At 53.9% G+C, this 18,043-nt stretch overlaps 1 protein-coding gene across 5 annotated transcripts in view; it reads left to right on the top strand.

Annotated features, from left to right (window-relative positions):
• ARHGAP32 (Rho GTPase activating protein 32) overlaps positions 1-17,822 on the top strand; it is a 236,236-nt gene extending 218,414 nt beyond the window's left edge. For all 5 annotated transcript variants that reach the window (XM_079326642.1, XM_079326640.1, XM_079326641.1 and 2 more), the window contains 8 exons: positions 1,121-1,228; positions 2,442-2,587; positions 4,561-4,762; positions 5,523-5,668; positions 6,587-6,661; positions 7,219-8,070; positions 8,713-9,572; positions 11,423-17,822. In XM_079326642.1, the coding sequence (XP_079182768.1) occupies positions 1,121-1,228; positions 2,442-2,587; positions 4,561-4,762; positions 5,523-5,668; positions 6,587-6,661; positions 7,219-8,070; positions 8,713-9,572; positions 11,423-13,660 (4,627 nt within the window). In that variant the 3' untranslated portion in view covers positions 13,661-17,822. The remainder of the gene's footprint in view (positions 1-1,120; positions 1,229-2,441; positions 2,588-4,560; positions 4,763-5,522; positions 5,669-6,586; positions 6,662-7,218; positions 8,071-8,712; positions 9,573-11,422) is intronic.
• Positions 17,823-18,043: the final 221 nt, after the last annotated feature.

The raw sequence follows: 18,043 nt of genomic DNA, 5'->3' as shown, positions 1-18,043 counted from the left end.
AATGTTTAAATTTCAGTTACTGTGATGTGTGTACAATGCTGCAATGAATGATGTAAATAACTAATTATAAAAGGTAACTGTTATAAACTACAACTGTGTTACTTGCTCTTTAAATAAGGTTGGCTAGTTGGTGCAACAGCTGCTGCTTGTAGTAACTAATGACAATATTGATGTTAATTGAGGGAATGTGGCCCTTTCAAAAACAAACCATTCCTCTTTTCCATTCACCTTTCCCTGAAATGATTTTTCCTTTATGGGGTGTGTTAAACTGGGGTGCTGGTACCAGCAGCACAGCAGTCTCAGAGAGGGGGCACAGCCAACAGCTGGATATGGGATGCTGTAGGTCACAGGGTGCTGCTCTGGTTTCCTGGGGTTTGCTTGGAGAAGGAAAAAACACTTTATATTTCTGCTGCTCAGTGATGAGAAGTTGCAGGCAGGAGGTGTTTGGTTTCCAGCCAGAGCCCTTTTCTTCACTTTCCAATCTTGTTTATTTGTGGAATTTTGAGCCTCTCTGCTCCATCTCAGTTCCCCCCCCTCCCCCAAAAGGATAGACTGTGAGACAGACAAAAGCCAGGGGCACCAGGAGGGTACAGCAGCATTTTCACTTTCACCTCCTGCTCACCTCCTCCCAAACACAACAGTGCTTAAATATACAGAACCCACCATTTTTTAATGTGAACAAAAGACTGTGAAGTTTAATCTATCTGCCTTACTCTGAGAAACCTGCAGCCAGAACCCTCCCAAGTAGAACTCAGTACAGCTGGCTGGTTTTCAGTATCCTGGGTCTAAATCAGTACACCCCCCATCCCAGGATTAGCATTCCACATCCTTCCCCACACATCCCTGAGCACACCCTCATGGCTGTCACACAGCTGCTGAGGGCTTTTTCTGGAGCTGTCCTTTCCTGAGGCCTGGCCAAGTCAGGAGACAAGACTCAGTCCCCCCAGGCTGTGTCAGCATTGCCAAAGGCAGCTCCACCATGGGGCTGAGGGGAAGGAGTGCAGTGATCCTTTCTGGGAGCTGTCAGAGCAAAAGGAAATAATGAGCTGGGTTTGTGCTGTGGATCACAGCCTGGCTTTGCTCAGTGGTGCTGAACATTTGCCTCTCTCCTGTTTTCCAGGACACTGGAGTTCCTAATGAGACATTTGGCTCGTCTGGCTGATTATTGCTCCATCACAAATATGCACACCAAGAATTTGGCCATAGTCTGGGCTCCAAACCTCCTCAGGTACTCTGGGATTTTTCCCATTTCAATACAAGATAAATGTTTGCATTCATAAGCAACAGATACTCCAGAAAATCCCAGCTTTCAGCAGCTGGAAAGAGTTCTTCCTTTCTTCACCCAGTGTCGTCTTCTCCTCCTGTAAAATATGGGAAATTACTCTAAGCAGGATTTAAGATCAGTGGCAAGTTCCTGACCTAGTGATATAAAACAGCCCCTGTATTATCCTGTCTCACACAAAACAGTTCCACTGGCTGCAGTTCTGTCAGTAGTGACAAGGAAGAGTTCCCTCAACCCTCTTTTAGAGGATAATTTCTCATCTCCTGGTTAGATGAGACTGATGTGTCCTTGGTCATCCAGGAAAATTTCTGCAGTAGCATCACTAATCTTACACTGCATAAGTCTCTAGAATCTAATTTGACAGCTTTTGGCTGCAAGAATTCAAACTTACAGAAATGATCTTGGATAAATCTGTTTTGAATCTGCATGATATCTGCACTTTAAAATTAATGGTGTAACTTAAAAATTGTGCTTTAAAAGAAAAAAGGAATATCACCCTGCCCTTTACTGTACTAATTTCTGAACTGCTCTTGTTAGCAATCTGAGTGTGCAGTTCATCAGGGAATCCCAGAAGGGCTTGGGTTGAGAGAGGTATTAAAGCTGCCTTGGGCAGGAGCACCTTAACTATCCCAGGTTGCTCCAAGCCCTGTCCAACCTGGCATTGGCACTCCCAGTTGATGCAGGTGGGCTCTTCTTTCTGGCAGTTCCACGAGCAGTGGAGTGACCTTGTGTTTGAGTTTGCTTTGGTGAGTCCTGGGGTATTCACTCAGCAGGATCAGTTGGAGACACTCCCTGCTCGAGGGAAAATCCTCTTAGAGGCCACAGAATGTTTGTACAGCAGCACTGCCTTAAACTGTGGCAGTCATGGATATGGGTTAACAAAAGCTCTTCATTTTGGGTGTTCAGTGTATTAACCTCAATTTAGACCTGTCCCACTCCCTTTTCCTCCCAGCCCAGTGTTCCTCTCGCCCTGCCAGTAGGACTTGAACCTGGATGTGAAGTTTGGCCATAAATGCCCAGAGTCAGTGATCATTTGTGAGCATTGCTGAGATTCATCCCCAGAAGTGCCCTTTCTGAAGCCTTTTGTGCCTGAGCCCAGGTCCTGCAGCCCCCAGGTGCCTGAGCAGCAGGAGCCCCTCCTCACTGTGTCCCTTTGCAGGTCCAAGCAGATCGAGTCAGCGTGCTTCAGCGGCACGGCCGCCTTCATGGAGGTGCGGATCCAGTCGGTGGTGGTGGAGTTCATCCTGAACCACGTGGATGTGCTCTTCAGCTCCAAGCTCAGCTCCGTCATCCGCGACGGGGCAGGTCTGTGTCTGTGCAGCAGCAGCAGCTCCATGGCTGCCTGGGCCCCTCTGCATGGGGACATGCTTTATTCTCACCTCGAGGACACATTTCTGGGCTGTGTCAGAACACAGAAATGGCCTGGTTTCAGCCATTGCTGTCAGGACCTTTCTTAGAAGCCAAGGATGCCCCACAGGAATGCAGAGATGAATGTTTGCCTTCTACTTTTATGTCCTACCACTGAGAAATTGCAAGGAATCACTTAAATCTTTGTCTCCCATGCTCCCTCTCCTTTTTAAAACCATCTTTACTGATGCTCCTGCATACTTACCCATTGGAGCTGTGGGTAAGTGTGCCCATCTGTCTGCCCTCATCCATACCTTAGAACACAAATAGGAATGAATCTCTGCATTCAGTAATGTTGAGGCTAAGAAACTTATATCTTGCTCTTAAAGGGCTATTTTGACAGCTCCTGTGCTGGTTATTCCCTCTGCACAGCCTGTGTGGGCTCGTGAGCAGGGCTGAGCAGCCACACAGCTCAGGCTGCTGTTGCTTTAGGATGAGGAATGAACCTGGAACACCTGGAAGTTGTGCAGCCTTGGAGCCTACAAATTCTCTTGAGCAACCAACACCATATGTCCTTTGCATGGAGGAGCAGAGTAGCACCAGGAGGAAAGTTTACTCTCTGTGTTAGTGTGGCTGCCACAAGCTGTTCTACTCCTAAGCAGCATTAGGGCTGCACCATCTGCCTTGATAACCTCCCCTTGCCTGGAACATGCACAGCCACTGCAGTTACCACCACCTGGGGATTTCAGAGAGCTGGGTTTCCACTGTATTTGCTGCTCCCTTCTTTTAAACAAACCCTACCTCTCTTTAGGCTGGGTGAGTTGATCCAAGTCCAGCTTTTTCTTCTGCTGTAGGGCAATTCTAAGTCCATGGAAGCCAGAGGTTAGTTTGGCTGAGCAGTGCCAGCCCCAGCAGGCTGACTCTGCCAGGAGGAGGAAGATAAGCATGCTCAGAATCCCAGCCAGATGATTATCCAGGCTTAGAATGGCCCTTGTAAATTCGGCTAATTGTTTAATGACTTGATCATTTGCATTCAGTGGCTTTGACACAGGCCTGGCAGGGAGGAGGGTCAGGCTGTTGGGTTGGCTAAATGCAGGAATTCTGCATTCCAGAATGGCTTCCTGGGAGCCTCTGGGTGTGAGCACAGCTCCTGCACCTGCCTGTGAGACAGGGAAGTGATGCTGCCAAACCTGTTTAACCTAAACTTCACCCAGGACAGCATTTACAGCTCCCACACCCCCCAGACTGTGCATCCTTCACACAGAGCTGTGCTGCTCCAGGAACAGCCATGGAACCCAAGCAGGATGTTCTGCACTGGCACATCTCCCCCACAGTCCTGAACTCTGCTAGGAATAACCCTAGAAATACCTGTACAAGAGGCAATGACAGACACAGGAAAGGCTCCCTGTAATCTGTCCACTGAAGCTGGCAGCAGCAGGAGGCAGCAGCAGCTGCTTTCAGATTTTACACATTCATCTCCAAATTCAGGCACAAGCTCTAAAGACCATGGGCAAGGCACACAGATTGTATTTACTGTGTCCAGGTGCACTTTTGTTTGTAGCAGCTTCAGTCACACATGGCATTTCCTGCTGCACCAAGAGGTGAAATCTGGGAATGACCCAGCCAGGCTTTATGCAAAGGAAAAATACAGTTTTCTTTACAGGCTCTTGCATGTAGATGAAGGAAAGTATGTCACAGAGGTTTCCATCTTACTTGCTTCTCTCTGCTTTTTATTTTTAATACACTAAGCCATTATTCTTTTAGTCATCAGTGTATCTTTGCCATTGTGGTCCTGTTTTGTCCACATCGTTCAATGGTTGGGATAACAAAGGTTCAGAAAAACACAGCACCTCCCTAGACACACAAGCTGAGCTTTGATCTCTGCACTCTGCTTGCTGACTCTCCCTGTTGCCTGTGGTTTTCCCTTGCAGGGCACAGCTCTTTATCCCGGCCCAAGTCTCTGCTGGTGTCCTCCCCCTCCACCAAGCTGCTCACCCTGGAGGAGGCTCAGGCACGGACACAGGCCCAGATCAACTCTCCCATCGTGGCAGACAGCAAGTACATCGAAGTGGGAGAAGGCCCAGCAGCTTTGCAGGGGAAATTCCACACTGTCATTGACTTCCCATCTGAAAGGTAGAGACAGGTTTCCTTCCCAGCATGTGTCATAACTGTGTTATTTTGCATACAACAAGAATTTGCTTATAGTGATTTGAGACTTGTTAAATATGTGATGTATTGCAGCCAGTTTTCCACCTGCTTTGGGAGGATTCAGCTCACATAAGTGGTCTTGGTTTAGCCAAATAATTTGTGTTCCACTCCCTCTTGTTTTCAGCAGGGATATCATTTAGCATATAAATCTGTGTTGTCTGTGATGCAGAGGTGCCTGGATGAGTCACACACAGAGATGTAAACAGGGTTAGCACCTGCAGACGTTGGGGTTTTCCAGGACTAACTGCCTGTCACAAATCCAGGTTCCTTTGAAGTGGAGCATTTGGACAGAGTTGAGGACACTGGAAATTAAACATGGTAGTGTAGGAGACTGAGGTGGTTTTATAACAGGAGTGAGAGATGCTTTTGAACACCTTTATGGCTGCCCAGTTTCCCAGAGAGCTGGGGCTTCTTCCATAAAATCCATCCCTTGGCTGCTGGATCAGACAAGGAAGAGCCTTTCCTCACCTGCACTGCAGCTGCTTTGCAGAGGCTGGGAGAATTTACACAGCAAGACTTTAGGGCCGAGCTGGAAGAATGAAAACTTCCTCAGCTGTGGAAAAGAGGGAGTTTCCAAGCAGAAACCAGGAGCTCCTGAGCAGAAAGCAGAGTGTGCTGATAACAAGCAGCCAGAATTGAGCTGCAGCACCCCCCTCCATCATGTGTTCCACTTTTCTCTCCCCAGGAAAAGGCCTCCCAGCAAGATAAAGAAGTCTCCAGTGGGGAGCTGGCGTTCCTTCTTCAACCTGGGAAAATCCTCCTCCGTGTCCAAGCGCAAACTGCAGCGCAACCCCAGCGAGCCCTCAGAAATGAAAGCCATAGCCCTGGCAGGTGAGGCCCTCTTCCAAACCCGAGGTTTCCAGCAGTGCAGAGTGATGTTTCCTGTGGGCTCTTACCTCCTTCTAGCGTCCAAGCCGTGCATGACACCTCCAGTAGCTGTTCTTTCCCCATGGATCTCTGGCAGCTCTGGAGCCTGCCGGGGCTCACACCTCTGTGCTTTGCTTGGAGCAGCTTTGGAAAGGCAAGATGTGGCTGCTGCTATAATAAGTCACAGGATAATTCCTTCTGACACTCCCATTATGAAATGAGAATACAGTTCTGGCTCCCCTTGGTGCTCTCAGAAGATGAAACAAGAGAAAGGCACCTTCCCACAAACACATTCCCTCCAAAAGCTTTACCAGCGTACCCAGAGAAGGCAGCCCAACAACCCTTTGTAGCCACAGCCAGGATATGTAGGTGGAATTCTCAGCCTTTTCCAAATATAATTTTCTGTCTCTTTCCAAACTTAAAAATAGCATCAACTTGTTTTTGCAGTAAAACACACCACAAATCCCAAAACATGGGCCCGGGAGAACTTTTACTCCCTCATCTCCCAGGTTGATCTTTAAATTCTTACCCTCACAGTCCTCACACTCTCTATGATCCTCCTCAAGACTGTCTCCTCAGATACTGAAGTTATGCTTGTTTAGTGCTCATAAAACAGGGTCTGTAAATGTTCCTTCCTTCTCCCTTTTTGAGGGGTTTTACTTGTGGGGAGTTGTTTTCCAGCCTGTCACCTGCAGCAGTCACCATGTGCATGGGTTACCATCTCTAGGTAAAACGAGAGTCAGAAACCTGCCTTCAAAACAGAATTACTCTCAGGACAGTGATGGTGCTAGAAATGCATTTGTGTTTTTCCTGCCACCATTATCCAGCTGAATGTAAAGCCTTTCCTAACTGATCCTGTCTCTGTGTGGTTCCTTCCCTCAGGAGGACGAGGAGAAAGCGGGACGCTCCGCTCGGCCAAGAGCGAGGAGTCCCTCACCTCCCTGCATGCTGTGGATGGTAAGGCAGAATCCTCCCTGCACCCCTGAGAAATGGGCATTAAGGGAGGCACTTGGACATCTCTGGCTGTAGATACTCAGCAGGGCAGGTTTTTCACCCCTCCAGGGGAAGCTGAACTTGCTAACTGATGAAGCAGCTTCCTGCTCCCAGCACAGATGGGTCTCACAGAAGTGCTCTTCATGGCTTTTCCTGCTTTTAAGGTTAAAAAAAGAAAACTTCTTGTTCTGGTGTAGCTGGCACTGCTGATGTTCATTCCTTGGCTCCTCTCCTTGCTATTTCAAGGTTGACAGGACAGCATTGTGAAGGAAAGTGCTCTCTTAGTCAGACCTTCAGCACATTTAAAGTGTCTTTGCTTGGGCACACAGCTTCGTTTCAGACCAAATCGTGCCTGGCAAGTGCTGTAGAAGAGTTTAAGCAAATGGAGTAAGCAGTGAGTGCCAACAATGTTACTTTGTGTGCAGAGATCACCAGGGGAGCCTCTGGCTGCCTTAGACTGCTGTGACACCCCCCAGGACAGGAGGTTCTCTCCCTAACCCAGGGTGTCTCCTCATCTCCAGGTGAATCCAAACTGTTCCGGCCCAGGAGGCCCAGGTCCAGCAGCGATGCCCTGTCTGCCTCCTTCAACGGGGAGCTGCTGGGGAGCATGAACCGCTGCAACTCCTACGACAACCTCCCCCACGACGACAGCGACGGCGACGAGGGGCTCATCCACGTGCCTGCCCTCATCTCTCCCCGCTCCTCGGAGGACGTGGACCTCAGCCCGCCGGACATCGGCGTCGCCAGCCTGGACTTCGACCCCATGTCCTTCCAGTGCAGCCCCCCCCAGGCGGAGTCCGAGTGCCTGGACAGCAGCACCTCCCTGCTGGAGTCTGTCGATATCAATAAGGACAAGCCCAGCCTGCTCAAGAAGGATTTTGAATCGGGTAGCCAGTCCCAGACCCCAGGCAGTGCCACGAGCTCTGAGCCAGTGTCCCCTTTCCAGGAGAAGATGAGTCCCTTCTTTACGCTGGACCTGAGCCCCACGGAAGAGCAAGCCTGCAAACCCCTCAGCTTCTCGCCCAAGACAGCCCGAAAACCCATCAAATCACCACCACTGAGCACAGAGCCTGCCTCCTTTGTGCTGCCTAGCCGTGTGCCAGAGGCCATAGGAGGAGTGCCCACCACATCCAGGAACTCCTCTGCTTCCAGCTGGAGCAAAGAGATTGGCATCACTGAGATCACAAACAGGTCCCCCACCCAGATGTCCTTGCCCCTGAAAAACAGTGAAACAGGAACAGGGGAAGGAGCCCACCAAGAGCTGCAGCATCCCCAGCTAGTGGCTGCTTGCAAAGCAGATTTGCCAGAAGAAGGGGAGAGAGCCATGCCAAGCAGTCAGAATAAGACTGTACCCAGTGGACACACCCAGCCAGGTACAGTGCATTTTCCTCCATTCTTTCTGTAAGTTCCAAAGGGGAGCTGCTCTCAGAACCGTCCTCCTCTGCGTGCCTTTAGGAGAGGGGATTGCCCGTCAGTTCTGGTCACGAGTGTCTTGCAGGGCTGTGCAGATCAGTAAAGTCTTAACCTCTGCCTTCTCCCTACATCACACAAATCTCGGATAATTTCCATAATGCTTTATATTCTGCTTTTTTTTCCCCCCATCCTGTCATATGTGAAAATCTCTAGCATATCCTTCTCAATCATTTCAGCCAATAGACCATATAAGACTTCTCCTTTTTTAAATTAAAAATCTGGCAACACTCGAAGAAGGGACCTTTCCGCCTAAAACCTTATGATCAAAATTGTGTAAGGGTATCTCATTCTCTGCTACCTCCTTCCTACCTCTCTAGAAAAGCAAGAGGAGCCTTTAGACAATCTCTTGGGTTTTTTCCTCTTTGTGATGAACTGCTGTGCTGTCGAGCAGTGTTTGCCTGTGAGACACAAGCGTTTCACATCAGAAGGAACTGCCACTGTGAAAATGTGGAGAGCATCTATTTTTTTATAATAGTCGTTAAGGTCACTCTCCTTATTGGGTAACATAAAATCACTCTCTCTCTCAATTTTCCCCCCATTAGGAGCAGTTGCCCTCGACTCCCCCCAGGATCCTGTTCCCGTCAGTTCTGTGTCTCTTATCCCTCCTCCTCCTCCGAAAAACGCAGCGCGCATGCTGGCCCTAGCATTAGCCGAGTCCGCACAGCAAGCATCGGCCCAGTCCCACAAAAGGCCAGGAGATGCTCATGCTGAAAGCACAAATTATGGAGAGGCTGAAGCTGGCACAGCTCTAGAAAAGCTCCATCTCTCTGCGGGCGCTCCCGACAAACTCCACCTGTTCACTGCTCTGCCCGAGAACCACCTGCACTTCCAGCCCGGGGCACCTTTAGAGCAGGACTGCCAAGGCACGGCCGGGGAGCAGAACCACCCGCCCGGCGCACCTGGAGGCCAGGAGCCCCCGCCTCTCCGCACGGGCGTGCCCGGGGACGCGGCGGGCAGCAGGGATGCGGAGCAGGAGCAGCCCGCCTTCCAGCCCGGCAGAGCGGGGGACAAGGAGCCCTTCCCGGCGCAGGCGGGGGACTGGGAGCCCGCGGCGCTCCGCGGCCCGGGGGCGCCGCCGGAGCGGGAGCCGCCCGGAGCGGAGCTGCCCGTGGAGCAGCCCCCGCCGCGCCCCGGCCTGCCTGGGGACAAGCTGCAGGCTCCCTGCGCGGCCGAGGACAAGCTGCCGTCTCCCTCCGTGGCTCCTGCCGGGGACAAGGGCGCCCCGGGCACGGTGCCCTACCTGAGCACCCTCCCCAGCGCGGCCCCGCCTGGGCTCGCCCCCCCGGCCGATGGCACCGTCCCGCCCGCACCCCGCACAGCCACGGCCCCGGCACAGAGACAGGAGCACCAGGCAGCCGTGGGACAGGTGCCAGCGGCCAAAGCGCCCGGCGGCTCCGGCCAGGTACGTGCTGCTCCCTGCCCTGCTCCCTGCCCTGCTCCCTGCCCTGCTCCCTGCACTGCGCCGCCCTGCACTGCTCCCTGCCCTGCTCCCTGCCCTGCTCCCTGCACTGCTCCCTGCCCTGCTCCCTGCACTGCGCCGCCCTGCACTGCTCCCTGCCCTGCTCCCTGCCCTGCTCCCTGCCCTGCTCCCTGCACTGCTCCCTGCACTGCTCCCTGCCCTGCTCCCTGCCCTGCTCCCTGCCCTGCTCCCTGCCCTGCTCCCTGCACTGCTCCCTGCACTGCGCCGCCCTGCACTGCTCCCTGCCCTGCTCCCTGCACTGCGCCGCCCTGCACTGCTCCCTGCCCTGCTCCCTGCACTGCGCCGCCCTGCACTGCTCCCAGCCCTGCTCCCAGCCCTGCTCCCAGCCCTGCTCCCTGCCCTGCTCCCTGCCCTGCTGCCTGCACTGCGCCGCCCTGCACTGCTCCCTGCACTGCTCCCTGCACTGCTCCCTGCACTGCTCCCTGCACTGCGCCGCCCTGCACTGCTCCCTGCCCTGCTCCCTGCCCTGCTCCCTGCCCTGCTCCCTGCACTGCTCCCTGCACTGCTCCCTGCACTGCGCCGCCCTGCACTGCTCCCTGCACTGCTCCCTGCACTGCGCCGCCCTGCACTGCTCCCTGCACTGCTCCCTGCCCTGCTCCCTGCACTGCTCCCTGCCCTGCTCCCTGCCCTGCTCCCTGCCCTGCTCCCTTCACTCCTCCCTGCCCCGCTCCCCACCCTGCACTGCTCCCTGCACTGCTCCCTGGAATGCTCAGCACAGGAACATCCATCCAAATCCACGTTGCAAGGTGTGGGGGAGGGGGATTTGCAGGACACCGGGATTGACATGGGTGTAACACAGGCACATCCTTGCAGGAAATCCTGTGCTGCTTTCCTAAGGCAGCATCCCAGAATACCCACTCTCCTTGGTTTTAACAAAGTGTCTGCATAGGCAGCTAACTGGGATTGATAGTTCAGAGTGCTCAGAAGAATTTTTGCATCCTCTGACAAGGTCCTCTTCCAGCATCCTGGTTAGGCTCTTGTCCAGTCAGTGACAGAATGAGAAGACATAGTCCTACCCTGCACCAGGGGAGGTTTAGATTGGGCAACAGGAAGAATTTCTTCACAGAAAGGGTTATTAGGTGCTGGAAGGGGCTGCCCAGGGAGCTGGTGGGGTGAGTCCCCATCCCTGGAGGTGTCCAGGGAGCAACAGGATGTGGCACTCAGTGCTCTGGACTGGTGACAAGGTGGGGATTGGTCTCAGGTTGGACTCAATGGTCTCAGAGGTCTTTTCCAACTTCAGTAATTCAGAGATTCTGTTAAACAAATCAGGTCAGATTCCTTGTGCAGGATTGGAAGCGTTCTGTCAGAAGTTGAAACCCCCCCCAGCCCATGAAACGTGCCTGGCTGCAGCTCATCCTGAGCCCAGCAGCCACATTTAAGGCAGGAATTTCTGCTCTACTGTACTTCTCGATCTGCTCACCAGGGCCTGAGGAGGGTACATCCAGGAACATTTTCATTAACACTAGACATTTAAAAGCAGACCACCTAACAAAACAATGAGAGCACCATGTGAAGAGACAGACACCTCCTCCCCTTCCTCTGGTTTGGCATTTGCAGAACACAGCAGTTGTGATGGGTCCCAAAGTCTGCCAGTGGCATAATTTCTGCATATACTGGCAGAGGGAATCTGTGTCCTTCCCTAGCAAATAGAAACCAGGCACAGACATGCTGGAATGCAGCTGTTCCACACAGCAAAGTGTCTGGATGTTCTGACTACAGAATAGCAGGGAAAAGCTGCTTGTCCCTGACTTTGTCTGCTTTCTTGCCTGCAGATGTGGAGCACCGCTGCACCTGAAAAGCCTCTGGAGCCCACGCCTGCCTTTGTCTCTGAGAGCAGTTCCAGTGCCCGTGGCTCCTCTTCCGTGCCTGTGGGCCAGCAGGGCCACATGGAAAAGCCTCGGGAGAGCACGAGGGCTCCCCCGCTGCACCTGCGCTCCGAGTCAGTGCCCGCTCCCTCCTCCTACAGCTTCACGCCTCCCGTGCCGCCCGTCAGGACGCTGGAGAGCAAGATCGCCGCGGCCATGCACTCCAACAACGCAGAGTCCATCAACAACTCCAACTACCACTCCTTCCTGGCCTCCTCCATGCTGGCATCGTCCATGGAGGAGGCACTGCTGCCGCCACCGCCGCCACCGCCTCCCAAGCACTCCTCCCTGCAGCCGGTGTACGTGCCGCACCCCAAGCCGGAGAGCGTCCCCGAGCCCGTGGGGCCTGACAGCTATCTGCACAGCAAGCACCAGTACCGGCCCGAGGCCGGGCCTGCCCACGGCTACCACGGCAAGGCCGAGCAGCACCAGCCCTACCCGCCCCGCCCGGAGCCGCCCGTCGCCGCGGGCGCGCGCTACGGCTCCTACGGCACGCAGGGCAAGGGCTCTGCCGCAGGCCTGCACCCCAAGCCCCGCGGCCGCACCGACTTCGTGTCCTCGGTGAGCCCCGCGGGGCTGCGGGGCGCTGGCTACGCCGAGGAGGCCCCCCCGTACCCCACCATCCGCAGGGTGCAGTCGCTGCACGTGCCCAGCGCCGCCGCCGCCGCCGCCATCCGCTCCGTGCCCATCTCCCGCACCGAGGTGCCCCCGGACGACGAGCCCGTGTACTGCCCGCGGCCCCTCTACCAGTACAAGCCCTATCAGCCCCACTCCGACTACCACGTCACGCAACTCCAGCCTTACTTTGAGAACGGGCGGGTCCACTATCGCTACAGTCCCTACTCCAGCTCCTCCAGCTCCCCGTACTACACCGCGGACGGCAGCTTCTATGACCTGGACCCCTACAGCACCGTGCGGGTGCGGCCCTTCCACGGCCTGCCCGGCCGCGAGTTCGGCCCCTACGCGTCCCGGCTGCCGGCCAAGGGGCTGTACCGCTACCCCAGCCTGGCCGCCTACCCCCGGGCGGGGCTCATCAACCACCTGGGCAAAGAGCACAGCTTCGTCAGCAGGGACGTGCCCCCCGCCCCGGACATCAAGCACATGTACATGTCCTGGGACCTGGAGGACATGGACAAGTACCGCATGCAGTCCATCCGCCGCGAGAGCCGCACGCGCCAGAAGGTCAAAGGGCCCCTCATGTCGCAGTACGACAACGTGGCCCCGCTGCTGCAGGAGGAGCTGGGGGGCCTGGACGCCGTCCACCTGCGCAGCAAATCCGATCCTGGCAAGAGCGGCCTGCTCACGGTGGCGGAAGGGAAGGAGGGCAGGTACCCAGCCAAGGCGGCCACGCCCGAAGGGGACGAGCGTTACTATGGGCAGCACGCGGAGCCTGAGCTGGACAGAGCCCACTATCACGGCGGGGGCTACGGGAACGGGCAGCCCGAGAAGCCGTCCCTGCCCCAGAAGCAGAGCAGCATCCGGAACAGGAAGATGCACGAGCCGGGCGGCGGCAGCAGCGAGCACAGGACGCATTTGCAGCAGGAAGCGAACCACAGGCAGCCTTCCGAACCCAAAAATGGACCCCCCTACCCCGACTACAGGCCCAAGGGCACCCTGGAGCCCTCCGAGCCCATGGGCTACCAGCACGCGGGCAGCAAATACATCCCGGCCGGCCAGGAGACCCTGAGGCTGAACCACAAGGACGGGAGGCTGGCAGAGGACAGGCTGGATCTGGAGAGGCCCCGAGGCAGAGCGTCCGTGGAGAAGCACTCCAGAGACTGCTACAAGGAGGAGGAGCACGCCGCCCCTCCCGTGGCACCACCGCCCAAGCCCGAGCGGAGCCACAGCCTCCGGATGCGGGAGCACCCCGAGCCCATGGAGAGGGACTCTGCCCTGCTGTACCCCTACCAAACCCTGGGCAAGCGCCAAAGCACGATGACTGTGGTGTCCCAGTACGACAACCTGGAGGATTACCATACCCTGCCTCAGCACCAAAGAGGGGGCTATGCTGCAGCGGGGGGCTTCGTGCCCCCCGGCTTCCCCCACGTGCACAGCAGAACTTACGCCACGGCGCTGGGGCAGGGAGCCTTCCTCCCCACAGAGCTGTGTCTGCAGAGGCCCGAAACTGAGGTGCACGTCGAGTGAGCTGGGGGGACTAGGGATAGAGTCTAAGCAGCCTCTGCTGGACAGTGGACTGTTTTATTTTTTCAGTGATGGAGAAAAACTCCCCGACCTTGCCCCAGTGAGCAAAGCAAACCCCCCTCAGCCCTCCCCTGGCCCCCACTCACTGTTTTTATGTAGTAGAGCTATAGATTTTCATGTAGTTTTGAGCCACCTGGGAGGACAGGGCAGGCTGTTGGCACACAGGGGTTGCCAGAGGCTGGGCAGGGCTGACACGGATGCTGGGGCAGGGAGGGAAGGAGTTTTCCCTTCCCAGACATGACACTGGCTGCTCCTCCCCACGCCCACAGTCCCGTGTACGATGGGCTGTGCACGATGGACTGTGCCTGCAGCTCTGTCCTGCTGCAAACTGCCCATCCCAGGCTGGCTCCCAGGAAAGGGCCGTGGAGGAACCTCAGAGTTCAGCCCCAGCAAGAGGGGGCTGGGGCAGGGCTCCCCAGGGATCCTCTCCTTGCTGAGGCCCTGCCTCTCCCATGGGCACAGTGCTCCCATTGCAGCTGCTCTGAGCTCGGTGGGAGCCTGGTTTGACTTCAAGCCTGTGGAATAGGCTCCAAAGCCAGCTCAGAACATGACACACTCATTACATTTCTTGCTTATTAACAAGCTGCTTCTGCCTACAAGAAGTTCATTTCCTTCACATTTCTCTGTTGTAAGCAGAGGCCAGCTGCGGGAGCCACGTAGAGCAGGTTTGCATTTCTCATACCAAAAGAAATAAAACACAAAACTACACCAAACTCTACCCCCAGAGCTGGGAACAGCACACCAATTCCATGCCAGTCCTTCCTCTTTGCTGCAAGGCTGTTCGTGGCCCAGATGAGCTCATTCCATCCAATGGCTGGCAAGACTGCATCATCTCACCAAAAAAAAAAAAAAAAAATACTAGAAAAATAAGTTAAAAAAAAACTCTATAGCATTATGTAAATCAGAGCCCACCTTGCCAGCTGTGTGTGACAAGTTGTCTGCATGAGCAGCTACCCTGGGCCAGGTCCTGCAGCAATTCCATCAGGGCATGCTCCTGCTGAGCTTAAGCTGGAGGTCTCCAGACTCTCTGCAGCCTCTGAGTTCATGCTGGGCAGAGATCCCCGAGGAGCTGTGGCACACATGGAGCAGTGATGTGCCCAGGTGCTGCTCTTCCAGTACCCAGTGAGTAGGGACAGAAGGCCAGTGCACTCTAAAACACACCAAAAATGGTGTCCAAGCTGTTGAAAAGCTTTGATATTGTAAAAACAGCTGCCTCTCAGACTCCCCTGGACTCAACACCCCCTGTACAAATAAAGCACATCCATTCCATTAGGTAGGGCTTGCAAGCAATACTTGAGATTTAGCAGTTTTTAAATGTTCACTGATAAATTATAAGGCCATTTCTGTTCTGCGTGGTTGAAGAACTTCTCTACCTGTTTTGAATCTCTAATGTTTTATGAAAAACCTGGAAGTCCTGCAGTTTGCACACAGCTGCTTGGGTGGGGTTTTTTGAACAAAAGGTTTCATGGCTATTTTGGGACTTTTAAATCCTAAGGAAAACCTGCTTCTAGTTGCTGACTACTCTCTATCTGTTTGCTTCTTTTAATCTTGGAGCCTTGTCTGGGGCTGTTTCAGTAACTGCTCTCTGGTTCTATTTTATTGTGCAATGCTGGTGTTTTAAGCATTTTGTTTAGAAGAGTTCTCACATGTTACAGAAGGAAATCTGGCAGTTAAGAAAAAAGGAAAAAAGAGGGGAAAAAAAGAGAAAAAAGCAGCACTGTGATCCAGGTTACCACAGTCTTCTCACAAGGAATTCCCAGGTAGAGGGGTTGAGGTTTTTGGTGAGGGAATGCTTTTAGTAAAGTTTTCTTTTAAGGAAAACTGACAGAACTGCACAGAAAGGGGCCACTGGGTGAGCCACCCTGTCTCCTCTGGCAGGAACGGTTGAGCTGCCCCAGTTCCTCAGGAGCCAGGCTGGATTATCTGTGCTCCCAGCAGAGCTGTGCTGTGCCATGGCTAGGACCAGCCTCAGCCCCTGGTTATCTGCCAGCTCTCCAGTTGAAGCAGGGACAAGTGTTTGGTTCAGGCTATTTGGGATTCAGGTAATGAGAGCTGCAGGTCCAACCTCTGTCTCCGTGAAAGCCTTAACTCCCCCCACCCCGCAGCCTCCCCCTCCCTGTGCCTGGGCCTTACTCAGCCAGGACTATCCTGCCACTACCAGGGGCTTCTCCCAGCTCCTGCTAATTGTGAACCTCTGGGTTTTCCTGCTTGAAGCCACTTAGTCCCTGTAGAGCCCAAGTGCCATCCCTGGACAGCCTCTGCTCCTGAGTGCTGTGCTGCTCCCCTGAGCTGGGCTCTCCCTGCATTGTGTGAAGCACCTGCCCATCCCATTGCAAACACACTCTTCAGCTCCTCTCCCAAAGGGCTTCTGGAGGTGCACACCTGGCCCCTGACCCAGAGGGCTGCTGCAAACAGCCTTGTGGGCATGAGAGGAAGACAGCAGAGCAGTGACTCCGAGCCATCTCCTCCTCAGCACACAGCCACAGCCAGGTGTGCTCCAAGGGTGGAAGCTCTCAAAGAACCCAAACCCATGTCCAGCACTGCTGAGCCACAGTGCAGAATTAAAAAAGGTGAAGGCACCAGCTTTTCCCAGGTAACACAGACCAACACCTTTATTTTGTCGTTGCTCCTGCCCATGGCTTCAGCAGCATCCTGCATGATCCCATCCCACCAAGCCATACAGTGAACTATGCAGTCCTGCTCCTGCTCTGGGCTCAGTCTGCTGGTCCTACAGAGAGTTTTACGTCCTTATGAACCCCAGAATTCATAGGTGAGGTTGGAAAGGGTGCTGTGCATAAGAGTGAGGCAGGGAGGTGACACCAGGAGTCTTGGCTGAGCTGGAGAATGGTGACAGCCCAGTTCTGTGTGGCAGAGTGGAGAGAGCAGGGGCCAGCAACGCAAAGAATCTCTAATCCAAGTGCAGCTGTGCTCAGGCTCAGCCATTCCTTGCCTAACCACATGCCCATGAGGTGACAGCAGCTCTGTTCCCCAGCAGTTCCCTCACATATGCACTGCCTGCATCTTCAGTTGCCACTCACTCTTGTTTTCAGCCAAGGGTGTCCAGTGCATGCAGGAATGGGGCTCCAGGAGTGTACTCCAGCTCTGGATTGTCACCTCTGCTTTGGAGCAGGATGTGAGCCACAGGAGACCTTCCTTGGGAAGGGAAGTCATAGGTGAGTAATGAGGACTTGGCCCCTATGAAGTCTTACGTAAAGCATTAATTTCTGATTTTTGCAGAGTCTTATCAGGTGATATCTATATGCATCTCTGAGAACACCCCCACAACTTTGTGCCTATGTCTTTGCAGCGATCCCCCTGCCCTGCTCACCGCTGGGGGGATCAGTAAGGATTGCACAGTGGTAGTAAGTTGCTGCACAAAACCAAAACTGACTTGAAGATGTCCTGTTCCTCTTTGACCCCAGAAGGGACAGAACCTCCAGTGTGCTCTGCCATCCCCGGGCTGGTGACAGGGCATTGACTCGAGTGGTGTGTTAAATGTCAGGAAATCTGGGTGAGAAGTTGTTTTCCTTCCTTTGGTTGCAGCGGCTTAGGCATGTTCCTGTTTCCCCAGAGCCCCAGCTCCGTGAGAAGGGCACGGTGTGGTGTGAGCTGACACCACGGTTCCTTGTGTGCAGAGTCCTGCCTCGTCCAGCTGGGGGAGGGAGGGAGGGAGGGAGGGGAGGAGAAAAGGGTTGTTTTGCCGTTCATTCTCCTGCTGTAGAAGACTTGATTTTTCTTTCCCTGAGCCGCATGAGAGAAACATCCCAGAAAGTCTTGGGTTACCTTTGGAGTTCCCTTCACTTTAATTTATAGAGTGTCTTTTTTTGTGAACTGGTGTAAAATGTATATGCCGACAAGCTCATGTATTTTTATGTAAATATTTTTTGTGATTTCCCCACTTGCCCTTCTCTGTAAATATTTAGAATTCTCATATTCTTCTCACCTTGTATGATGCAGATGTGGTTTTGTTTCTGTTTTTTATTTGTACTGTAATGCAACAATCCAGACTGAGGTGTCTTGTGGTATTAAACAAAAGCAACAGTCCCACTGAGCTCACACTCAGATGTGCAACTTGACAGCATTAATCAAGCCAGGTTAAAAACTACTCAGGTGTGCCTGTGTGTATTTTTTCCTCTGCCTCGTTAATTAACAGTGTGCTTAAAAAAGAAAACAGGAAGAGCCAGCTTGGGGCCATGCCTTGGAGGGAGGGATCCTGGCAGGCAGCTGAGGATGAGGGAGGTGACTTTGAATTCCCATGCCAAGGCCTGGGCTCATCTGTGCCATTCCACCTGTGCCCATTGCTGCTTCCTAACAATAAATAAACCT

Source organism: Erithacus rubecula, assembly GCF_903797595.1.
Source record: "Erithacus rubecula genome assembly, chromosome: 25".
Taxonomy (NCBI): domain Eukaryota; kingdom Metazoa; phylum Chordata; class Aves; order Passeriformes; family Muscicapidae; genus Erithacus; species Erithacus rubecula.
The sequence above is the reverse complement of the archived record's forward strand: the minus strand, read 5'-3'. Positions and strand labels throughout refer to the sequence as shown.